Below are 25,773 nucleotides of genomic sequence, written 5' to 3'. Positions count from 1 at the left end.
TAGAACTCGGCGGTACCGACGAGATCGTAGTCGAGTTGATTCGACTAGATCACCCGTCGACTTGGCTCCTGTAGTCTCCAACTTCGTAGGCTATGGTCGTTGTGTAGGTTCTAAGATTCGATGCCATAAGTTCCCCCAGGGTGTCCCTTTTATATCGCAGGTCAAACGGTTTCCAAGTAGGACTCGGAGACACCGGACCCTGCACAATATAGTAACGACCCAGTCCTATACGGGTAGTAACCTTTCAATTGGCAGACTTCGTGATGGATTTCCTTAGCGTGTTCAGAGAATGTCCGTATATGCACCGATATACTGTATTGCCGTATAGCATACATCCAAGGGTAGAGGATATACCTTATCTGTAACCCTGACAGTAGCCCCCGACTTCAACTTAAATGAACTCATCTAACCAATCGCGACTTCTGATGTCGGAATTGTTGTCGTTCTCGACTGGTCGATCTCGGTGTGAGGGCCGTAGAGACAAAGAGCGTTCGACAACAACATGTGAAGTCCAACGGTTATGAGTGAATTTAAATTGAAGTCCAAGAAACCGCCTCACGCAACGGACCCAGAAATTTTCGGCGGCCACCTCTCTCTTTTCCTTGGAATTTGCACCGTCGGTAGTGCGCCTATTTAAGGGAGTTTTGGGAATACATTTTGGAGTCCGGCATTTGTGAGAAACTTCCTGTTTCCAAACGTTCTTTGTCTTCTCCGCTCCCACACAAACCCTAGGTTCGCCTGCTCCGGCTTCTTCTCCGGCGATCTCCCGCGGCAATGGATCTCGACAAGTCCACCTCCAGCCGCGCGTCCATGAATAAATTGCAAGAGGAGGGCGCTCTCCCCGGTCGCGGTACCATGGAGAGGGAAACGGGAGGTACTGAACCTGAACCCGTCCTAGGCCGCATGATTGTGATTGAGGACTACATTCTTTGTGGTTTTCTTCCCCCGCCTTTCGAGTTTTTTCTTCTCGTCTTGAACTTCTATGGTCTTTCTCTGCTTCATTTGAACCCCAACTCCATAGCCCTCCTTAGCATTTTCTCTCATCTTTATGAGGCCTACATTGGGGTAGAGCTGTTTCTCGACCTCTTCTGCTTTTACTATGAGTTGCACTGGATGGAACCTAAAAAGGTGTCCGGATTTGTCGGTTTCCGACTTCGGGATGGCCTGAAGTCGCGATACATCCCCTTCCAGTGCCCCTCATCTCGCAGCAAATGGCAGGGGAGGTGGTTCTATCTTCAGATAGAAGATTCGGATCCAGTCTTCATTGTTCCTGAGGAGCAACCAGACAAGATTTCATCTTGGACCGCCAAACCCGCCTTGATCTCATCCCTCCAATCTTTCATCGATATCATTGTTGACCTCCGAGTACGGGGGTTATCGGGGTATGAAGTCGCTGTCGACTTCATTGGTAGACGGATCTAGCCGCTCCAGGCTGGAGCCCATCCAGCCTTTGACTACTCTGGGCCGGAGGACGCGAGCCGGATTTCTTCTCGGGGTATTTTTCTTGTATTTTGGGTTCCTCTCCTTTTATGCGCATTCCTCCTGACTTGTCAAAACTTGGTTCTCGATCTGCAGGTCTGAGCGGCGCAACCGTGGAACACCGTGTTGCCCAGGTGATGATTAGCGGTCCCACGACGGCGAGCAATGTCCCCACCCCTCTTTGCGAGAGGGAGGCGGCTGAGCGTGAAGCCGCGATCAACGTGAGTGTAGTCGACGGTCCTTTCCCTTTCAATACTTATACCGCATCGTGACTTCATGTTGCGCAGGCTCTGCCCTTGACTGACGTCATCGGGCCGCTCGTGGACCATCAAACGGCAGCTTTGTTGAAGGACGACGTTGCCCGGGAGGCGTCCGATGCGGCTGTTGCCACTGCTGCTGCAACGACCAGCGGTGGCAAGGTTCCGAAGACGGGGAGGAAATTTTCCTCCGTGCTCGGCAACCGCCGGAAGACGCCCACTCCATCGGTAAGCTTCCCTGGTCATTGATTCACGTAGTCGGAGAATGTCGCTGTCACATCCTGATTTTCGTTTTAGGATTTATAAATTATTTAATAAATTATTATTAGAATTTATATTCATTAATTTACAAGTGAAATTAAATGTGGGAAATAAAATTTCCTAAATATAAAGCATGGATGGATTTAATTTTTGTTAAATTATCCATGGTTAATTATACTCTGTGGAATTTTCTCGGATTTTTCGGAGCTCAATTCCTAATTTTAATCATACAAAGAACATGTGTTTGCTGTGAAATTGACAAGCTTCACACCGTTGTACCATGTCGCAATCGTCTTTGAGGGCGGTTGGCCAGAAATATCCTTGTCGAAAGGCTTTTCCGACCAATGTACAACTGGCGGCATGTGACCCGCAGACCCCTTCGAGTATGTCGAGGAGGAGGTGCTTGCCGTCGTCGGACGAGAAGCATTTTAGAAGTACCCCGTTCGGCGCCTTCTTGTATAAATCGTTGCCGATCATGCAGTAGATTTTTGCTTGACGGGTTATTTTCTCGGCTTCTGCGTCGTCTTCGGGCAACTCGTCGCTGTTTATGAATTTAATGAGTGGGGTGCGCCAGTCGTCCGTGGTCACGATGTCGGCAACGACGCGTTCTGCCTCTGTAGCCCCCGGGCTAATGTCGGGGGTTACTGGGCTATCTTCGTCGTTTGCCTCTTTCACTGATGGTTTAGTCAGGATGTCCAGAAAGGTGCCGGGTTCGAGTGGTTCTTGTCTGGACGCACACCGTGCTAGATCGTCCGGCTCGATGTTGTCCTTGCGATATACGTGTCGGACCTCGATCCCATCAAATCTTTTTTCCAGCTTCCTGACTTCTGCGAGATACTTGGACAGCTCAGGGCTAGAGCATTTGTAGTCTTTGTGCACCTGGTTTGCGACTAGTTCGGAGTCCCCTTTCATGATCAGTCGCTTGACTCCAAGTGCAGCTGCAGCTCTCATCCCAGCGAGTAGTCCTTCGTACTCGGCTGTGTTGTTGGTCGCCCTGACGTTGAGGTGAATTGCATGGTTGAACTGATCTCCCGAAGGTGATGTCAAGATGAACCCTGCACATGCTCCTTGGCTGTTGAGCGCGCCATCGAACGCCATTGTCCGTGTTTCGTTTGGCTGCCTGACCTGTTTTCAGGCATAGTCCAATCGGCTACGAAATCGGCGAGAACCTGGGAATTGATGGCTGTTCATGGTACAAAGTGGACGTCAAACTGGCTTAGCTCGATTACCCATTTCGCAATGCGGCTGACAACGTCTTTGTTTCTCACGACCTCGCCAAGAGGGAAGGCGGAGACAACTGTTACCTTGTGGGCTTGGAAGTAGTGGCGTAGCTTTCTTGACATCATGATTACTGCGTAGAGCAGTTTTTGGATCTGTGGGTACCTTGTCTTTGTGTCGTGTAGAGCTTCGCTGATGTAATAGACTGGTCTCTGCACCTTTTCTCTTTCACAACAATGACAGTACTCACAGAGTAGGGCGTAGCGGCAATATAGAGGAACAATTCTTCATTAGGTTGGGGAGCAACAAGTATAGGGGGATTTGACAAGTAGCGCTTGAGTGCGATGAACGCCTCTTCGGCTTCCTGTGTCCATACAAATTTGTCTTGCTTTTTTAGCAGTGCGAAGAAAGGCTGCCCTCGTTCTCCCATCCTAGCGACGAACCTACTTAGCGCCGCCATGCATCCGGTTAGCTTCTATACGTCCTTGAGCCTTGTGGGCGACTTCATGTTCTCGATTGCCTTGATCTTCTCGGGATTTGTTTCTATTCCTCTGCCAGAGACGAGGAATCCGAGCAGTTTGCCTGACGGTACCCCAAACGTGCACTTCTCAGGATTGAGCATGAGGCAATATCGTTTGAGGTTGTCGAAGGTTTCCCGTAGATCGTCAATCAATTAGTCGCCTGTCTTGGTTTTGACAACGATGTCATCGACGTAGGCCTCAACATTGTTACCCAACTGATCACTAAGTGCCCCTTGGACCGTGCGCTGGAAAGTGTTCCCTGCGGTTATGAGTCCAAACGGCATTTTGACGTAGCAGAATACACCAAACGGTGTGATGAATGCTGTCTTCTCCTCGTCCTCTTTTGCCATGCTAATTTGGTGGTAGCCGGAGTAGCATCAAGGAAGCTTAACAGTTCACAACCAGCTGTTGAGTCCACCAGTTGGTCTATTCGAGGAAGAGGGAAGTGATCCTTGGGGCACGCCTTGTTGAGGTCGGTGAAGTCGACACACATCCTCCACTTCCCGTTGGCCTTCCACACCATGACTGGGTTGGCTAGCCACTCTGGATGGAGTACCTCTCTGATGAAACCAGCCTTAAGAAGTTTATCGAGCTCTTCTCGTATGGCCTGTTTTCGATCTGGTGCAAATCTCCGCAGTTTTTGCTTTAATGGCTTGGCATCGGGTCGCACCATAAGTTTGTGCTCAATCACCTCCCTGGGGACCCCCGGCATGTCGGACGGCTGCCAAGCGAATACGTCCGCATTGTCACGGAGGAAGGTGATGAGCGTGAGTTCCTATTTCTCGTTCAGTGATGCCCCGATCTTGACCGTCTTGTCGGGGTTGGCACTGGAGAGTGGGACGATTTTGATTGCGCCGTCTGGTTTCGGCGTCTTAGTTGTTTTGATCACTTCCTTGGTTGGCTCGGCTGTGGCAGGTGGGCTGGGAGTGTGCTCGACCATGTCGAGGCTCCGCTTGTCGCATTGGACCGCCAGCTTTGCGTTCCCTTGGATAGTGATTGTTCCCTTCGGCCCGGGCATCTTGAGTACCTGATACGCGTAGTGAGATGCGGCCATGAACTTCGTGAGTGCCGTTCTTCCAATGATGGCGTTGTATGCTGTGTCGAACTCAGCTACATCAAATGTTATCTACTCCGTTCGGAAGTTGCTTGCTTGGCCGAAAGTCACCGGAAGCGTAATCTTGCCCAATGGCTTGGATGAAGATTGAGGGGTGATTCCATAGAAGGGTTGATCGGTAGGTGTCAACTCGCTTCGTGGAATTCCCATTGCGTCCAAAGTGCTGGCGAAGAGAAGATTGATGGAGCTGCCACCATCGACGAGGACTCGCGCTACTTTAATATTCCGAATAGTGGGTTCGACCACGATCGGATATCATCCTGGTATAACAGCAGCCTTGGGGTGGTTTTCATCTGAGAACTCGATCTTCTATTCAGCCCACTTCATCTTGGGTGCAGCCCCCTGCCATGTCGAACATACCTTACGCTCCACTTTTTTGTATTCTTGCTTTGAAGAGTATGCTGTGGAACCTCCGAAGATGTGCGAGACATGAAGATCGGAATCTGGGTACGCGGAGTCCGAGTCCTGAGTAGTTGTCTCAGTTGCCTTCTCGACTACACGTACTCGCTTGCCCTTCTCCAAAGCCAGCTGCCTTTCCAACGATTTTTTGAAGATGAGGCACTCCTCCAGAGAATGTCTGTCTGACTTGTGTATGGGGCACCATATTCTCTTTGTATCACTGCCCTGTGGGTCTGGGTGTTTGGGCGGGCACTCGTATTCAGATGCAAGGACTTCTGCTTGAGCTTTCCTCTTCCCACTCTTGCCGCTTTTCTTCTTGCTTGATTCGGATGCGTCCTTGGCTGGCTTCTTCTCTCCTCCCGCCTTTGGTTTGTCGTTTTTGCGTCTCAGCGCGTCGTCTACGTGGGCACATCAATCGACAACCTCGAACAACCTTCGAGTAGTAGTGTAACATCCTAAAAATCCTCAATAATAAAAATCACTAAAATTTTGAACTTTTTAAAACTTTTGCATCATGCTGGTGTTATTCGTTTCTCTATTGCAAATATATTGTTTAAATTAAATAATATAAGATAAGTAAGTTGAGATGGAAGTCAAATAATAAAATCCAGAATATGGCGAAATAAGAAAAACATAATACAAATAGAATATTAGTTATTGACATAGGGTGTAATAAATCAAATATGAGGTTATAGAAAAACAAAGGTTAGAATCTATAAAGTTGAGAATTAAGGAATATAGATCAAGGGTAATAATATTAATCCTTAATTCTTGGGTTCAATAAATCATGAAATTAGAAGTATATGATGTGGGTAGATCTATAATGGAAATAGGGGTAGTGGGCTAAACAAAAATTCCATAAAAATTTTCATTAGAAAACCCTAATTGTGATGTTTCTCGGGTTGCTACTGTTCATTGCGCGCCAGGTGTTCGATCTGTGCCTAACCCGTCTGAACGCTCGACGCCGCCCCCTCCAACTGCTGCCTTGCCGCGCGCCCACTGTCCCGACCTGTGCGCCGCACCGCGCCGCGCCACGCCGCGTGGGCCCATAGCTGACCGAGCCGCCAAAAGCCCGCGTCAAAGCTGCGCCGCCACGGGTGCCCGCGTCATCCCATCCCCTCGCACGTCGCCCTCGGGATGGAGTGATAACAGCCGCCACGACGACCCCGCGTCACCCTAGGGCATAGCCCTGCGCCCCTATCCAAGCCGTTATCTCTATCCGTCGCCATCGCTCTTGTCGCCGTCACGTCGCCTCTTGTCGCCCCCGGTTGAGACCGCTAGCTAATGCGGTGCCCCTTTGTCCAGCTAGCGATACCTCTCCTGCATACTACCACGTAGGCAATCATGCTGCACCTGCACATTGAACCGAAACCTGGGTGAGATCGAACCAAAGCCGAGTCATTGATTATCCTTATCCATTAAGAAATCGCCCTTCCTCTCGCTGTTATAAGCTCGCCTTTAGCTCGACTTTATCCAAGATCAACCCCTCATCTGTTTCTCTGTTCCCCAAAGCTCTTGCTCCATCTCAGAGGAAAGAAAACGCGTCGCCGGGTGTCGAACACCTGGTGGGCGGGGTCCGCGCCACCGCCGCAGGGCCTCTCGGCTGGTGTGGGTGGCAGGGTGTGTTGAGGAGGTGCTCGCGTTGCTGTTGCTGCTGTTGGAGGGAGCCGGGAGCCGCTACGCGAGGGAGGACGAGCGTCGAACACCTGCAACCGTCGCTGACCGTCGTCTGCCCCTGTTTCGGCTGCACCACGCCGCGTGCCGTCGAACTCCGCCATTCCGCCACTTCGTGGTAAGCCCTCGCGCCTGTAGTATTGCCTGGACACCTAGAAGCCAGCGGCCCTCTCGATTTGGGGTGTGCGCCGCCGTAACCGTGCTGACTTCGGCCGCCACCGCGCCATGGCCGAGCTCATCGTGGAGGGACCTCGTTCCAATACAACCTAGGCTAGATTTTTGCTTCTATATGCTCCATGTGGACCCTAGATGGTTGAATCGTCGTTGCTTGCGCTCACATTGGTCCTCATTGTGCCGCCGCCGATTTTGGGATCTTGGTGCCGTCGACCGCCGTCGCGCCGCACGCCGGACGATCGCCGCGCTTCGCCGCCGCTGCCGGCGGGTCTCCGGTGATGCGCCACCGCTTGCCCCACCGTGCGCCGAGCCGTTCTGGCTCGGGCCGTCGCATCGTCGCACGCCGCTCCTCTGCTCCGTCACGAGCGGAAGGAAGAAGACGACGGGGAGAAAGAAAAGAACGAGAGAGGGAGAGATTATGACATGTGGACCCCACTTCATTAGTGTACAGTAATCCTCGAACTAATGATATTATTGTGAACCTGTGACATGTAGGCTCAGATGCTTAGAAATCTAATTAAATTGGGCTTTAAGTAAATGTCTCAATGACATGCGGGTCCCACCGGAGGTTAAAGGTCCGGCTTGACCTCAGTCAACAGGGGGCCGGACCCACCTGTCAATGACACAGCAGGATTTCCTTTAAAAAAAATAAAAAAACCAGAAATGAAATAGGAGGATGGCCCACAGGTCAGCCACTGTGGGTGTTGGATAATGTTTCGGACAAAAAAAATAAATCATTAGGAACAGTAGCTTTTCACAATTTTCCGAATTAGTTCAAGTTTGAATCTTTAAACCCTCATAACTCACTCATTTTAACTCGGAATTGAATGAAACTTGAACCTAAATTCATCTAAAATCAAGGTCTATCTGATGATACCATTTTCTCAATATGTTTTGTACTGTTTGAATTTTGGTGAATTTATTTGAATTCTAATTGAATTCAAATCCGATCTTTCGCACGTAAATTTAGATTCCGAGGGAATTGTTGAGTCGATTGAGGAGCAGGGACAACAAGACTGCGATCAAGGCAAGTCATCACTAATCTTTGAGCATGTTGAACCTATTGCGAAAATTATGTTGATTTAAATAAAATTGCATGCTATATATACGAATATGAATGCCCTACTTGTTATATATGCCATGCCTTGATATTGATTATCTGTATGACCCTTGTAAACCCTGTTATCATGTGTACTTAGTCAATATTGACAAATGCTTAGTCCTGCTAATTAGAATCATGCATTCTCATATTTATCAAGTGCTACATGCTTAGGCAACTACCTTAGGGAAAGTAGTTGAGATGCGGCATGTGGAGACATGAGCGCCACATTGCCATGACAAGGATGACATGAATTGTGAAAGGAGAAACAAAATTAAACACTGTTTTCGACTGGGGCGGCTGGGGTACTTGGGTGGTGTCCGGAAAAGGCTAGTGCCGTCCCTGGTCAATTAAGGACCGAGCCATAAAGTTAAGCATGAAATGACCCTCGTACAACCGTACTTCTCGTATGGGTATAGACCTACCGGAGTACATAGCCGAGCGGAGGCAGTATCCCTGCATAGTGGTTATTCTTGATGTGTGTGGGGCAGGGCCTACGGTGGGGCAACTATTGATGGGACCGCGAGGGGTGACTGCTTACAGTGGTGTCGCCATCGGTAGGACTGCCATGTGTAAACTTAACTTAACTAAAACTTAATGCATGTGTGAGTCTTCCCTTCCTGGGAGCGCCAAAACTCCTCTCACTGCTAGAAACTTATGACGCCTAGAGTGCATGAGGATGTAAGTTCATGGAGCGGGTACTGCCAATGTGAGGTTATTGAAAGGCTTTGCCGTGGGAAGTCTCATTCGTTGGGACGTAGGCTCATGTGTTGGGCAAGTCGCGGAGTACGGGTAAAGTGTACATCCACTGCAGTGTGAGTAAACCAAATCTATTCGAATAGCCGTGCTCACGGATAATGAGCACCGGGACATGTATTACACTTGGCTAGACTCTAAATTCTTAAATTGATTGGGATGGGATATGCATGATGATTTTGTACTGGCGGATCAACTTCTCGAGAGGCGAGAAGGAGTAAACCCCAGAAAACCATTACGGCTAGTAACGGGAAGCCATCTTTGGGAAGACAATGGATGGTGAACAGAACCGTTGCTGTGTAATAAATACTGGAATTAAAACTGGACTAGTCTATGCTAGATAATAGGCTTGTGAAAAGAATTGTTAAACTAGCTTTATGCAAATAAACCAATGGCCATACTTTGACTACCACTATCATATGCATTGTTGTTATGGTGGCTTGCTGAGTACGGTTAGTACTCACTCTTGCTATTGCAAAATTTAATCAGTGGATAGCAATGAAGTCGAAGAGGATCCCTATGCTTATCTTCAGGAGGATGCGGAAGATGGCGGCGCTTAGTAGGTCTTAGTTACGGTCGTTGCCTGTGGCAATGGTGTCGCCGCTGCCTTGTCTCCGCTGCTTATCTATTTTCTGCTTTTGGATGTATTCCGGACCATTTGGTCCTATGTTCTAAGACTGCCTGCGGGCCTATGATGTAATAATTCGCGCTAGACAATCTTTGTATGCGCACTTGATATTTCAGCAATGTAATCGTGAGTACAAGACTACTTGATCCAGGGAAATGGTACTATTAACACGAGTGATTCCTGTTATAAAAATGGGGGCCTACAAGTAGTAATTCGCCTTGTTGCCAACTCCTGGGTAATATAGCGATCTCTGACACCTATTTTGAAAGCGCGGATCACAGAAGCATCAGTGATATCGGGGATCGTATTTCTGCACTCATTAAAGCACCGAACATAGTCCCTCAAAGATTCACCCTGATTCTGTGTTAACGCGTGTAAATCGTCTTCGATCGCGTGGCGCTTGTAAGTTCCTTGGAAGTTCGCGACGAATTGTTGCCACAAATCTGCCCATGAAGAGATCGAGTAAGGTGGGAGGTGCATTAGCCACGAACACGCAGAACCTTTCAACGCCGTTGGTAAATAGTTTGCTAACGCGTTGTCGTCTGCCCCAACAGCATATAGTACCGTGGAGTAGACTTGGAGGAATTCCTCAGGGTCAGTACTTCCATCGTACTTCTCTATTGATCCGGGTCAGAATCTCTCAGGCCATCGGACATCATGTAGAGAACGGTTGAAAGCTCTACACCTAGCGCTGAGGGCAGCGGGTTGTCGGCGATTGTGTGTCCTCCGTGGACGTCTATCGGATGACGAAGACGAAGATGATGATGACGATGACGACGATGGCTCACTCGGCTCCGGCGTGCGATTCCGAGGGCGACGTTCAGGATCTCGAGAATTCTGTCATCGTCCACCATTGTTGTCCTGGCGCTGGTCACCATTATCATCTTCTTCATGTCGATGCCCCCGACCATTATCTTCTGGTGTCCGCTATTCGCGGTTATCGCGATCGCGGCGGTTATAACAATCACGGTGATGTTGGTCCTCGTTCGAGCGGCCTCCTCGCTCCTTGTTCTCGCAACGTCGTGAGGAAACACGATGTCGGGAACGATTCTTGTTGTCTCACGCGCGTCGTGCTTCTCGTCGGCCGTTCAGATGGTCGCGGAGATCGCCGGTGCCGCGAGGTGGAGGGGTAGCTCGTGCAGGCGACGTCCGCTGCTCCGGTGGTTCACCGTCGGCACCGCCAGCTGTCGGTCGTTCCGGTTGTGCTCTGGTAGCAGCTTCCTCGAATGCGTTACTGAGATTGGCCACCGATTCCCGTAGTCGTTCCGTCCATCGTGCGAGGTCATCGTTAAGCATGGGGTCATAGGGAGCTTCTCTCAATATTGCATTGACGGTGCCGAGATGTTGGGCTGGCGTGGCCGTCTGGTTCTCCGCCTCTACGTTAGCCTGTGCAGACGTGCTAGTTCTACCGATGGCAAACACGTCGCGTGTTGTACTGGAAGATGACGAGCCATAGTCTTCAAGCAAGTGAAGGACTGATGGTTCGCGGGGATCGATATCGATTACTCCAACGAAACGATCCGAAGTCAACGTCGCTCCTTGTTCCTTGTCTGTCTCCTCGAGAGAGGTTCCTGACTGTTGGACCTTGGGAAGCGTCGTCTTCATGGCACGGAGAAAGACCTTGCAGCCTGAGAAGTCGTGATTCTTCGTCTTGTGAATAGGACAATAGACATCATGAGTTGGAGAAGTACGCTGAATTCCACGCTCTTTGTAAGCATGGATTTCGGCTTGTGCGTTGAGAAAAACCCAGCAAGCTTGCAAGTTGTGCTTCCTGGACTTGTGGATAGGACACCAGGACTTGATGACCTCGGAAAGGAGAGAGGTGGCCAACCACAAGCCAGCGTGGGCAACGGCTTTACCCTTTGTATAGCATGATTCATTGCGGGGCACCAGACTGAGAAGCGGCGAGAAGTCCGTGGGGGTCGCTGGGGAGTCCATGCCTCTGGTTGTAGAGGGGGTGATTATGATCCAGGAACGGTGCACTGTGGTGAGTTGTGTTGTGCAGGGGGTATTGTCACAACCTTTATTCGGGTACTTTCCAGTATCGCGACGCATAGTAGACATGATGTTGAGGCTGTGTCTTGTGGGTACAGTAGTACACCTCTGGCCAGAGTAAAACTATTCGAATAGCCGTACCCGCAGTCATGGGCGGGTTGAGCAATGTTTTTCGTGATTAGTCTCACACCTCTCACAATAATTGTTGATGCTATAACTGGTAATAATTTGTTTAGCTCCTGGTTTGGAGTTAGATCTGTACAGCTGGATATGATTGTTCAGAATGGTTGGGCCTGAGCAGCATGGGTGTGCTGTTCAGTGTTGATTAAAATTGATTAATTACTCTATTGTTTTACATTCTCAAATATTTGCTAAGTGCTGCTTTTGCAAATGAGTCTATATTATGCCATCCTTTGGTATCCTTGTGCACTTGCATATTTGCTGTGTGGCTTGTGGAGTATATCATATGCTCACCTTGCAATAATCAATCAACCTCAGTTGAAGAAAAAGGATCCGGAAGGAGAAGACGTTTGGCTTATACCCCAGTTGAGCTGCCTGTGGGAGTGGAGCTGAAGCCATCGCTAGACCGTTAATTCTGCTGCTGTTTTCTTTTCTTTTGTAAGTATGTAACGTTATTATTATGATATATTTGTATATTAAATTGTTAGTTTGTGTACCTCAGCTGATTCCTGGATGAGGGTTTTATGCACAAATAAGTTCGGAAATTACTAGTGAATTTTTGGGCGTGACACCTCGCCGAGGCCGCGAAGTCGTCATCCTCCTCGACCACCAGAGACGACGACGACGACCCGTTCCTCCCAGCCGGCTTCGTCTCCGCCTTCTCAGCCTTCTCCCTAGAGGGAGAGAGAGAGAGTGGATGGGAGAGGGAGATAGAGGGGAGTGAGGTGGCACGAGTGCCTGCGCCCGTCGTCGCCGCCGCTGCTGACGGCGCGGGCGTCGGTGGAGGAGGAGGATGAGGAAGCGGCGGTGGGGAGGATGACGACAACGATGACATCAAAGAGACAGGCCTCCGGCGTCACGCCGGCATGGTCGAAGCGCAAGGCGCTTACCTGGCGCTCGTGACAAGAAGCATGGCAACGGAGGCAGAGCGATCGGGTGGATAAGGATGAGAAAGTTATCCCGTCCCCACGGGATAGCGTGGACTAGTTTTTTCTGTAATATTTAACAACAATTCGGATGGTGTTTGAACGCTCGAGGGGACCTCGAGATTTTAAAACACTTCTACTACGGCTATGTTTAGATTTAGGGGTGAAAAGTTTTGGCGTGTCACATTGGATATATGGACACACATTTGAAGTATTAAACAAAAACAAATTACAGATTTCACATGTGAACTGCAAGACGAATTTATTAAGCCTAATTAATCCGTCATTAGTAAATGTTTACTGTAGCATCACATTGTCAGATCATGGAGCAATTACGCTTAAATGATTCGTCTCGCAATTTACACGCAATCTGTGTAATTAGTTTTTCTTTCTATATTTATACATTTAATACTCTATACATGTGTCCAAACATTCGATGTGACATGATGAAAAATTTTGCCAGGGCATCTAAACAGGCCCTACCTCGACTCCCATTTCTCAACGGTAATCGCTATCCATGATTCCATGTCCTAACTAGCGTGTAATTAGTTTTTCTTTCTATATTTATATATTTAATACTCTATACATGTGTCCAAATATTCGATGTGACATGATGAAAAATTTACATATGTCCAAACATTCAATGTGACATGATGAAAAATTTACATGTATCCAAACATTCGATATAACATGATGAAAAATTTTGCCATGACATCTAAACAGGCCCTACCTCAACTCTCATTTCTCAACGGTAATCGCTATCCATGATTCCATGTCCTTACTGTCGCCCAAAATTCACAATTAGGTGCACAGGCACAATTAAAGTGCGTACCGGGCCGGCCAATTCGTTCTGTGAAGTATAGACGTCATGGGCCTAAATCTCGGAAGGCCCTGTACAAATTTGAGTTTCGACTGGACCACTGCCCATGTTGACCTCAACAAAAACAGCGCTCGCTGACGCACGCCGGTACGATGATAGCCCAACAAGCGAATGCTAGTATTTGGAGTTTTTTTTTTTTTTTGAGAGCTCTCCACTTTGAGTACAACCTTGTGCGTGACGCACGGGAGAGGTAGAAATTTAGGCTTTGTTCGCTATCTGTGGAAATTAATCCAAAGGAAAATCAACCCACGTGGGGTTTGGGTTGTTCCCCCACCTGACACCCAATCCCTCCCTGTGAATCCCCCTCTCGTCCACTTGCGCGGGTGGTTGGTGGGATTAGCAGGGATTATCCCTGGGTTTGGATATAGGGGATTAGAAGGATCACTACCATTCAAAATAATTCAGAAATGATAAGAAAAAAAATGATCATGAAAACAGAACAAAAAATCAATGTGTAAAATAATTCTAAAAAGCCCAAAAAAAAGAAAAAAAAAAGTAGATTTACCACAGACGAATCTGAAAAATAGTCCAGAATATTAAAAAAAATCATAATTTTGGATAAATTAAATTTTACAAGCTGTAAAACATCCAAAATAATCATATGTTTTCCATAGATATGCTAGTCACAGACAAGAGATTGATTTTTCATTTACATTGTCTACTAGTATAGCAAATGATTGGAAATTAAGCGCATATATCGTCTTCCACATTCGGTCCTGCATATACTGATCTGTTGAAACAGTACAATTACAGACTCCTAAATCTGCAGTTCTGCTAATTGAATTACCATTCTACTAAGAATAACAGTTCTGCAGGCAAAACCCAAAAGAACTGACGAAACTAAAACTAGTTTATCATCAAGCCCTTGAAAACAAACTTTTCCTTGTCTCTGAATTTTTTCCCAAAAATAAAGAGAGTTCGGCAACTACCACCATCAGCTTCCAAATCCATCAAAAGTCCTGTCTCTTAATCTTAAAAACCTGAAAAACAAACAGGAAACATTATGGACACCTGAATAGTCATATGAAAATTTGTTTGGAAAGTGACAATTATTGTGTGTTAATTTGGAAAAACTAAAATAAGAAATGAGTTATCATCTACAATTCTGGAAAAAAATATTTTTAAGACAAGGAAGAAGGTCAGGGACGATTTAAGCCCAGTACATGTACTCACAATTTTCAGTTTTTAAGCACCATACTTGCTATAGAAAACAAGGACTATTTGTACTTAAAGTACTTACCCTGATAAATATCATCTCTACTTGTCTTTGTCTGAACGGACCAGAAAGCCAGCGTCTCATTTTTCATATTGTTCTTCCCTGAAAGGTTAATCTTCGAATGTAAGCACAAAACTTGCAATGCCAACAGTTGCAATATCAACACAAATGAGTTATATGTCGATTTGTCCGCAGTTCTGCACTACATATAGTAATAATTGAGCTAGTCAATGATATTCATGTTTTTGTCATATCTGTGAGACCATGGGCAGTGGAAGCACTGCTGAGTGTGGTAAATTCATAAGATATATCATATAGATAGAGCAGGTAGCTCCTTGGAAAAAGAAAAGTATGCATAATACCTGTTATATTTGTGTTTCTTGGAGTATCAACCAATAATGTAGGACCTGTCCAGCAAAGAGGAAATCGGTCAACTTCAAATATCTATAACTACCTGACAAATTTTCACTCAAGTTTCATTTGCAATTTCCTTTGGAATGTATTACATTACAGAGACTGCACTTCTAAAGAATTGTTGAATAGGCATTTCACACTTTTCACAGCTATTATCTCACAACATTTCTTCAGCTAAACTGTTAATTTTGTTGATCGAATCATATCAAGTGAACCTTCAATGTTGGAACAAAGCCAACGAAAAAAATTGATCTTTGCAAGCAGCAGGACAAGATTAGCTGTGCTGATGTGTTCTGCACCTCTGCATGAGAGAAGCAACTAGAACAATGACAGGCTAATACTAGCACGTAACACTGAAATGGAGCTGTCTAATTCACTTGATCCTGTCAACTGCTAGTATACAAAGGGAGATCGTGCAAAATCAGAAAGACTGGTTTGGCTTCTACTCGCTCATCTTAATGATTGGTGGGAGAAAGGACAGACACCAAGCACCAACTAGGTTAGAAATATGACTGATACTTCAATCCATACAGCCACTCAATACATCAACTAGCAACAAATTCATCCACTAGATAAGTCACAAAATCTTTTCAGAGTGGGAAAAGAGGAGATCAAGAATCAGACCTGCTTCTTGATGTCCGGGCTGTTGCCCTCGACCTTGCCCTCTCCCGCAACCGGTGAATCCGAAGCGAGGAAGGAGAGATGGCGAGCGGCGGCGACTGGGCGGGATGGAGAGCAGGAAGGAGAGCGGCGGCGGCTGAAGCGGGATGGAGACCGGCGGCGATCAAGGGCGGAATGGAGACCGTCAGCGGCTGAGGACAGGATGGAGACCGGCGGCGGCTGAAGCGGGAAGGAGACTAGTGGCGGTTGGAGGTATGCTGCTCCCGGATCTCGCGCCGCCTCCCGAACCTCGCGTCGCCTCCAAACCCTAGCGCCGTGAGGAGTCGAGGAAGACGAGCGCCGCGTCTGCTCGGGAAGAAAAAAATCGTCTCCGAGACGATTTTTCTGTACCCGGGGGTTTGCCGTGGATCGGGCGGAGAATTTCCCCCACCCCGGCCTAGGCGAACGCGCGCATGGGCCACGGAAGAAAATTAGACCCGGCCGGGATGGCGCACGGGGATTTCGGCCCATTCCCCTCAAACCCAGCCTAAAAGAACAAGGCCTTATTTGGGAATAAATCCCGGTGAGACGCACGGGTTCGATCCCTGCTCGCTCACCAGCGATGCTAGCCAACCGAGCAATGCTATTATTTGGAGTTGAGAGTAACTCTCAACTTTTGACCATTATTTTTATTTTTATGTGATGTGATGTGATGTCAAAGCAAATATACTTCAATATAAGATGTTAAGTAAATTACTTCCAATTACAAATCTAATGCTAAATAATGGAGTATCCCCTAGCTTTTGTGAAGGATGCAATAATATTTAACAATCATTTAGAGCACACCAGGATTGAATTTCGTTTAGATCGATCACAAAGGTTGCTGTCGATTCATGCTGTGTACTATATGATGCCCCACATTTTGCTGTAAATTATATATGAATAAATATATGTTAAATATTATAGACGCGATGGATATATATATTGTTAAATATTGTGAAAATGATATGGGAGATTATAATTTTAAAATATGTTTGCTTGTTGAGCTCTATAATATAATAAATTGTAGATGACATGTCATGCTTACATGAGTTCTAATTAACACATAATAATTGCTAGTGCGCGATGATGTGTTATATTTGTATTTAAGTTTTGGAGGTATAGTGGTTTGTAATTAATAATTATTGATGGGTGATTATATGATATGCTGTACATGTTAATAGTCGATCTATTCTGATATAGGTATGTCTCACAATGCATTGCTGTTGTGGTGACGTGCATTGCGCGCTTTCTGCAGTTGTGGCAGCGTGCGGCCGGATATGCATTGGTTACAGCAGAAGACACAGTGATATTTCACCATCACTAGCTAGTTGCTTGCTTTAGTCAGGTGTTCCGGTCATAATCATGGATTAGCCCACTTGCAGTAGTTTTTGCCGATAAAATGCCTCGTGAGCGAAGGAGTCTTCCTTTTTGCCCAATGAATTCACACATGAGACACTCGAGGCTATCATGCCTGGAGCAACTTATCATTACAGTTACTTCCACAGAAAATAAACCAGGAACAGCTTTATTAGCATATATAGCTAGTTGTTTAATCGTAAAAGTCGCACGCATCAATCATAATAGAGATTTTTAAAAACACATACAACAAGTATCTGCAGTTTAGCTTGCACGTGGCTGCCTGTGCCCTTTTTCGTTTTGTTAAAGACTAGAGAAATAGCCACATGTTGCAAGGGATTCCGAGAAATACATCATAAAGCCTTAATCATCAACAAAATATTAATACATAACAAATTTCAATACAACTACACATATAATCTTAGTGTCGAGTTTCGGGTCTATTTATAAACAATATTTGAAGCGTCTATTTATATACTCCATCCGTTTCATATTATAAGTCATTTTGGCTTTTATTCTAGTCAAACTTTTTTAATTTTGATCAAGTTTATAGAAAAATCTAGCAATATTATTTTTAGACAAAACAAACATATTATCAAAATATATTAATTGTAAGTTTTAATGAAACTAATTTTGTATTAGAGATGTTCCATTTTAAGTGCAGCCATGATTTTCCGTGCTAAACTTTGATCGTCCGTCTTATTTGAAAAAATTTTGAAAAAATTAAAAGCATAAGTCATGCATAAAGTATTATTCATGCTATATCATCTCATAACAGTAAAAATACTAATTATAAAAAAATTTCAAATAAAACAGACAACCAAAGTTCGGTAAAAAACTCATGGTTTGACTTAAAATGAAAGATAGGCAGTAGGATGGAGGTAGTAGTGTTGAAGAACAACAGTTCTTTGTGAGTAGGTCTAAGGCAATAAGTAGTGTGTATTATATTACCAAAACTTGCTTATTACATAACCTTGTGGTCCATTTATATCCTAAGGCTCTCTTTATAACAGCTTTTATATAATTATTTTTTGGAAATGCTAATTGACAAGATCCCTGGCCCGTCCCGATCCCGTCCCCACTATGCGGGAAGTAATAATTGCGTTTATGCTTTCTATGTATTTGTGGATTTTAGGATAAATTTATTTAAGATTTTCTATTAAGCATATAGCTGATAGAACTATGTCAGCTAATTAAAGATAGATTTATACCCCGTCACATAAATCTGAGAAAGTTAAATTTTGTTTCAAAATATAAGGGATTTTAGAGTAGTACTACTTGTCCTATCCAAACAACTAACATTTATTGTTTACCCAATCTTACCCTAACCACCTTCTCACCATATACGTACTTTTTAATTAATAAGGGGTATCATAGTCTTTTTTTTCTGACAGATTTATTAAGATTGTTTGGACATATTGATATTGATATTTTAGAATGATGATAATATTTTTTTCTGAATGCTAATCACAGTTAAAATATTTTATTTTGCGATACCGTAGATTGCTTTGAATATTAAACATATAATAATGTCAAAATAACTTTCATGATAGATTTAATTAACATTATTTTGTTTCATAAAAAGATAACATTATAAAGGAGGTATTTTTTGGAGGGACTATTAGAATTAAATTATTTTATTTTGTGATATTACGGTTATAATATAATTATCTTTTTTAAGTGATATATGATGATATGATCTATATCATCTATTTTCTTCATAGACCTTTTAATCGTTGGGATGGCATGGCAAAAGGTCAAGATATATTTTTTTTATGTTACTCAAATTTTATTTATTTTTTATTTTTTACATCGTAGATCTAATTTATTTAACGGAAACAGTAATACGGAAGAAATAGATTTATATCTATTTAAAAGTCATGACTAAATTTTTTTGGTAAATTATTTTTATTTAAAGTTTATTAATTTTTAGAATTTTAATAACTAAAGAAAAGAAAGAAGGGGAGAATAGATAGGAGGGGAGGGAGAAGGAATGTACATACGTATGTACATATTGGAAAGACGGGCTGGTGTGGGAAGAGAAGAGGGAGGTGGGTTATGGGGTCATTTTTTTCTTTTAAAAATAAATCTAATAGTTAGAAATAATGGGTCCACCAATTTGAAAGACGGGCTGGTGCGGGAAAAGAAGAGGGAGGTGGGTTATGGGGTCTTTTTTTTATTCTTTTAAACATAAATCTAATAGTTAGAAATAATGGGTCCACCAATTTATTAGATTGCCGTGTGGCGATATCGGAACATCCGTAGGAGTCCCACGTGGCGGCTTGAGAATGTTTGTAGGAAGTTTAATAGACTTTTAGTATATAATAGATAGATAGATTGAATATATTTTTGCCGGTACTTTGATATGTCATCTGTGTTTGAGTCAGTTTTTAAGTTCAATCGCTTTTTAGAAATACAGGTCCGTGTTTGAGTCGGTTTTTAATTTTGTTTGTTTTTACAAATACGGGAGTCATATAAGAAATCACTTTAAAAAACTTGCATGCTAATTTGAGACCATCAGTCCCATAATTGTAGCTCGTGATTTTGTAAAAAGAATATCCAAACGAATTCCCCCAGTCAATTTCACTCTAGCTAAACCGTACACTAATAATAAAATTAAAATAGCTTTAACGCACGAGCTTTTTCTAGTAACTACATACGTTTCTATTTTTGATTTATTTCGATGGTACTACGTACGTTTATTTTTTGGCTTTATTTGTTTACACGTTGCTTTAAATTTTTTCATCGTAAATACGCTGGCATGGTTTTTTCCTTCGAAACGAATCGTAGCCTCGTAGGTGAGCAGCATAAGCTCGATTGCTCTTTCCTGATCTTATGTACTTATATTTATTTTCCCAGCGAACCGGAACCGATAAACAGTATTTGAGTTTTATTGTTTTAAGCCGTACGTACGTACTTACGGAATTCTTACTTTTTTTTCGGCCAACGGTAAGGGATTAGTTTCTTTTTAAATAAAATAGATCTAATCTAATCTAATGGTCCAAATTTTTGGGTCCACCAATTTAAATGAAAATCGACGGTGAGATTAGGCATTGCTACGTGGCGGTTTAGGAGCGTTTGTAGAAGTGCCACGTGGCGGCTTGAGAGCGTTTGTAGGAAGTTTAATGGACTTTTAGTATATAATAGATTTAAACGCTAAAAGTACTGACTAGATTTTTTAAAGCGAAATACTTACTTGCTCCGTTTCACGATGTAAGTCATTCTAGTATTTTCCACATTCATATTGATGTGTCTAGATTCATTAACATCAATATGAATATGGGAAATGCTAGAACGACTTACATTGTGAAACGGAGGGAGTATATATTTTAAGTAAAGGTTAGAAATTATCCATCTTCTAGCCGCTACTGGCCAGTAGTCACCGTTTAATAATAATAGTATATGAGACAGCTTGGTTATTGGCAAGATTGGGATGACGTTCCCTTCTGAATTTCTACAGTCGTGGAGTGGGTTGCTTACTTGCTTTCGCACGTGCTGTCCAGATTCGAGAAGCCCACGAAAAATAACAAATGGCCATGGAATTGTACCCAGCCTTCTGGAAGCATAATATTTCTCCTCTTAACAGTGATATTCCACTGGATTCAGTGTTAGACTTCAATCATTCCGAGTCCAACGTACGTTGGCAAACATAATATTTTTGTACTACATTTTTCTGGTCTGCCGGATTTTTTTTATTGTACGCCCTTACTCCGCCTAAAATATAGGAACTGCCCAACCAACATGCGACTGAAAGTACTACAAAAAAAATCTTTCATATCATAGTGTAATTATAACTAGCATGTAATATAATTACAAATGTAATTTAGGTGTAAACTATATGTAACTATAACAATAGAGTAAAGTACACGGACGGACGGTTCTTAAACTTGTAGCGATATTTCATCTGGGTCTCCAAACTCTCAAAGTGCATATCGATCCTAGAACTTGTCAAAGTGTATCATCTAAGTCCCAAATCGACACATCTCCTGTTAGATCCTACGAGACGCTGATGTAACCTGCCACATGTACGTGACGTGTCCTTTTTTTTTCTTCTTTTCTTTTTCTTTTCCATTTTCTTCTCATTCTTCTTTTTTTCCTTTCTTCTGCTTGGGTCACAGAGAAAGGAGAAGAAAGGAAAATACAATACAAGAAAAAAAGAAAAAAGAAAATTTCTAAATGGGTCCCATTTGTCAGTCAAAATTATGCCACGTCATGTCCGTGTGACATGCCACATCAGCACCATATAGGATCCTGAAGGGGATATGACGATTTGGGATCTAGATGATACACTATGACAAGTTATGGGACTTGGATATGCATTTTGAGAGTTTAAGGATCTAGATGACACACCGCTACAAGTTTAAGTACCGCCTGTGCACTGTACTCATAAAAATAAGTTAGCTCAGTGAAAGGGATGAGTTAAAAATCACGGATTTGAGTCATGGTATGTGTAAGAGTTTCTTTTTTCTCATGCCATGCACGAATCTCAGTGTGGCGTGAATTTAAAATACATCCGACAGAAAAAAAAAAACAAGAATAAGCCATACAAATCTGTCAGGAGATGGATAGCTATTCCGAATTTAAAATAATTAATACTGAATTAATCATGCGTTAATAGCCCATCTCGTTTTGCGTATCTTCTTAATCTCTTCTCGGCTTCTCTCAAACACAACAATAGTATATTTATTCTTTTAGTTTTCAAATAATTATTATAGAATAATTTTATTTTAAGATAAATTAAAGGAACTAAAGATGAACTAATTCTAGATGCGAGTAGTATCATTGGAGCAAGTCGTGTTGGGCATTTCTATCCTGGGCGGTCAAAAAAGCGTCCGCCGACTGGCGGTAACCTCAGGACAGAACAAAAAGGGAGGCAGGCGCGCCACATCCACATGGTGGCACCACGGCACGGCAGGTGGAGTGGAGAGGTGAGGAGGCTGGGCTCACTTGGCAACTACTTGTCAGCTGCCGCCGTCGCCGTCGTCGTCGTCGCCATCGCCGCCTCTTCGCTTCTTCATCTCCCCACTCATCCCTCCCATTCCCACCTCCTCTCCAGTTCAGTTTGCCCCTCTGATCGATCTGTTCCCTAGCCAAGAAGCATCGATCAGCTGAGTGAGCTGGCAAGCGAGAGATACTAGCTAGGATGTACGACGTGGCCGGGGAGCGGTGGAGCGGCGGCGGCGGCGGGCACCACCGCCGGCTGATGGGCGCGTCGTCGTCGTTGGCTCCGGCGCCGGCGGGGGAGGACGACGCAGGTGAGCAATCAGTTGGTGGTGGTTGGTTCTTCGTTTGATGGTATGGCTGATGGATCGCGATGAGGTTGGGTTGGTGGTGGTGTGCAGGGAAAAGCGGGTCGAGCAAGGACGCGATGAAGATCATGGTGTCCGTGCTGGTGGTCGTCATCTTCTGCACGCTGCTCTACTGCGTCTACTGCTGGCGATGGCGCAAGCGCAACGGTCAGCTTCTCCTCCTCCGCTTCTCTTCTCCCTCGATCCCCTCCTGATGGATCGAATTGGATTGGTTGGATGATTCAGCTGTGAGGAGGGCGCAGATGGAGAGGCTTCGGCCGATGTCGAGCTCCGACCTGCCGCTCATGGACCTCGCCTCCATCCACGCCGCCACCGACAGCTTCTCCAAGGCCAACAAGCTCGGCGAGGGCGGCTTCGGCCCCGTCTACAGGGTAACGAAACGCCATCCTCCTCCTCTCTCCTCTCCATTGATGAGCTGACCACCGGTGGAACAGGGCGTTCTCCCCGGCGGCGGCGCGGAGATCGCGGTGAAGCGGCTGTCGGCGAGGTCGAGGCAGGGCGCGGCGGAGTTCAGGAACGAGGTGGAGCTCATCGCCAAGCTGCAGCACCGCAACCTGGTCCGCCTCCTCGGCTGGTGCGCCGAGCGCGACGAGAAGCTCCTCGTCTACGAGTTCCTCCCCAACGGCAGCCTCGACGCCTTCCTCTTCAGTACGCCTCGCCCTCTTCTTCTTCTTCTCCTCCTCCTTCTCACCGCGCCGCCATTGCCACGGTCACGGCTGGTGGTCTCGCTGTCTCCTCTCTCTCTCTCGGTCACGGTTGTTGGAAAATCCAGCGGCTCTGAGCTCGCGCCATCAATATCCCACCGTACGAGCAATTAATCCGCCATTGATCTCCAGCGACCAAGCAATTAATCCGCCCATCGATCCACATCCACGGATCAACAGTAACCCACCACCACTAACACTGTTCTCACATACTCACATGGCCGTCCTAGAATACTGACAATTACGCTAGCTAGCTAACTAGATCGTCCTAATTAATCAAGATCTGATATGGCTGTTAACTAAAGCTTGCAATTTTTTTTGACCGTGCATTAACAACTACTAACTCTGTTTCGAAATATAATAAATCATAGTTAAAAATATTTATATTTTGAGACGGAAGGAAGTAACAATAAGTGACATATGGGTGAATTTTGTTGCAGACGAGGGGAAGAGCGCGCAGCTGGGGTGGGCGACGAGGCACAACATCATCGTGGGGATCGCGAGGGGATTGTTGTACCTGCACGAGGACTCGTTGCTGAAGGTGGTGCACCGAGACCTCAAGGCCAGCAATGTCCTCCTCGACGACAAGATGAGCCCCAAGATCTCTGACTTCGGCATGGCCAAGATCTTCGAGGACGAGTGTAACGAGGTCAACACCGGCCGCGTGGTCGGCACCTAGTACGTTCATTCACCTTATGCTTTCCCCCACCCAAAGTTCAGAAACTTTTCCTCTTTTTCCTATCGATTTGTACTCAAGTTTTAAAATGTCACAAATTTAATCTTGTAGTGGGTACATGGCGCCGGAGTTCGCGTTGGAGGGCGTCTACTCGGTGAAGTCTGACGTGTTCAGCTTCGGCGTGCTGCTGCTAGAGATCCTCAGCGGCCAGCGCAACGGCGCGCTCTACCTCGAGGAGCACCAGCAATCCCTCATCCAAGACGTATGTATAGTAATCTCTTCGTTTTTTTTAAATAGATGATGTTGTTAACCCTTAATATATTTTATTTAAAAATTTTATACAAACATAAAAACATATAAATTATGCTTAAAAATATTTTATGATAAATTAAATCATTATAAAATAAATAATAAATAAATTAAAAAACGAAATGGAGATAGTAGCATACATTGCCTCCCATATATATCAGGCACCATGCATGGATTGATCTGGATCGGTCTCAAAGCAAAGCAAAGCAAGCTCTGAAACTCAGTCATAAACTTAATTAATTTTCAGGCGTGGAAGCTGTGGACGGAGGGGTTGGCGGCGGAGTTCATGGACCCGGCGCTGGGGCGGGGGTACGCGGCGGAGGAGGCGTGGCGGTGCTACCACGTGGGGCTCCTGTGCGTGCAGGAGGACGCGGACGCGCGGCCCACCATGTCCAACGTCCTCCTCGCCCTCATCAGCGACCACATGAACCTCCCCGAGCCCTCCAGGCCGCCCATGTTCACCAGGCTCCGGAGGGCGCTCCTCCTCGCCCCGCCGCTCATGACCACCAAGACCGACTCCACCGCCTCGCCGGTGTCCGTCAACGACGTCTCCATCACCGTCATCGAGCCACGATGAGGTCGTCGTCCTCCTCGTCGCCGCCGCCGATTAATTGTCTGGGGCTAGCTTCTTTTTTTGTACATATAGTGGTAGTAGCTAAGTGTTTAGCAGTTAGGTAAGTCTTTTCCTTTTACTCCTCTGAATGTTGTCGATGGCTTTTCTGAAGCTCTCAAGTCTCAACCATCACTGCAGGCATTTATCTGGTAGTAGGAGGAGAGTTAGTGAAGAGATCCACGAGGAAAATGTAATTAAGTATTATCCTTCCACAAGAGGGTTAATTAATTAATAAATCAAAAGGGTTTGGGTTTGGATCAGTGCTCATTGACTTGTTGGGATTAACCGCATCAACAAATTCAGGATATTTTAGGTTTGTGTTTTATTTTTCTTTCACCACGTGGAGGTGCAGCAGCTTACGTACGTGAAGGTCTTTTTGTATTGTGGACGACACTGAAGCGACTGCACAACATACATTGAACCTTGTAACGAGCAAGTAGTAGAGTCAGTCCCAAAATAAGCATAGCCATGTTCTACTTTAATCGTCCGTCTTATTTACTTTTTTTTGAAAAACTAAAAAAACATAAGTTACGTATAAAGTATTATTCATGTTTTATAATCTAACAACAATAAAAGCACTAATCATAAAAACCTTTAAATAAGATGGACGATTAAAGTTAGATAAAGACACTAATTGTTACACTTATTTTGGGACGGAGGAGTATCTTGTTTTGTTGCAGCTAATAATGTCTTGTCATCTACTCATGTTATGTGACCTCTCATCAGCATCCGAAGAAAACGGTGGTATGAAAGAGGGAAACTTTATGACTTCTGCTGCTCTTGGGCCACTGTTCGTCCACTTCTCACCGCATGAAAGGCATGTTGTACTCTCACCGTTTTAAAGTAAAGCTATTAATTCTATCATTTAAATTTTATTCAAAAGTAAAACTATTTTGTCACCTATTATATATCTCACCTTAACCGATTATCACTATTCACCGCTTATTTTTTTTATAACTATTTTCTCCTCTCA

The 25,773-nt window shown here is 44.9% G+C and overlaps 2 protein-coding genes and 1 long non-coding RNA gene across 3 annotated transcripts; 2 read left to right on the top strand and 1 right to left on the bottom strand.

The window, feature by feature from the left end:
* The first annotated feature begins 855 nt into the window (after positions 1 to 855).
* On the top strand, positions 856 to 9,522 carry LOC127776914 (uncharacterized). The gene is made up of 5 exons (XM_052303478.1): positions 856 to 1,144; positions 1,576 to 1,700; positions 1,767 to 1,964; positions 8,068 to 8,124; positions 9,442 to 9,522. Exons 1-5 carry the CDS (start codon positions 856 to 858, stop codon positions 9,520 to 9,522), a joined length of 750 nt encoding a protein of 249 aa, XP_052159438.1.
* Positions 9,523 to 14,155: 4,633 nt separating this feature from the next.
* On the bottom strand, positions 14,156 to 16,191 carry LOC127775776 (uncharacterized). The gene is made up of 4 exons (XR_008018034.1): positions 15,816 to 16,191; positions 15,140 to 15,184; positions 14,802 to 14,879; positions 14,156 to 14,541 (listed from the first exon to the last, which is right to left on the bottom strand). It is a non-coding gene; the product is annotated as an uncharacterized LOC127775776 (long non-coding RNA).
* A 5,878-nt stretch (positions 16,192 to 22,069) lies between these two features.
* LOC127778077 (cysteine-rich receptor-like protein kinase 44) lies at positions 22,070 to 25,067 on the top strand. Its single transcript, XM_052304726.1, has 7 exons — positions 22,070 to 22,444; positions 22,532 to 22,645; positions 22,724 to 22,869; positions 22,933 to 23,146; positions 23,643 to 23,880; positions 23,990 to 24,140; positions 24,435 to 25,067. Exons 1-7 carry the CDS (start codon positions 22,333 to 22,335, stop codon positions 24,762 to 24,764), a joined length of 1,305 nt encoding a protein of 434 aa, XP_052160686.1. The 5' UTR covers positions 22,070 to 22,332; the 3' UTR covers positions 24,765 to 25,067.
* The last annotated feature ends 706 nt before the right edge of the window (positions 25,068 to 25,773 follow it).

This window comes from Oryza glaberrima, chromosome 6 (assembly GCF_000147395.1).
Source record: "Oryza glaberrima chromosome 6, OglaRS2, whole genome shotgun sequence".
Classification (NCBI taxonomy): Eukaryota; Viridiplantae; Streptophyta; class Magnoliopsida; order Poales; family Poaceae; genus Oryza; species Oryza glaberrima.
The sequence above is the reverse complement of the archived record's forward strand: the minus strand, read 5'-3'. Positions and strand labels throughout refer to the sequence as shown.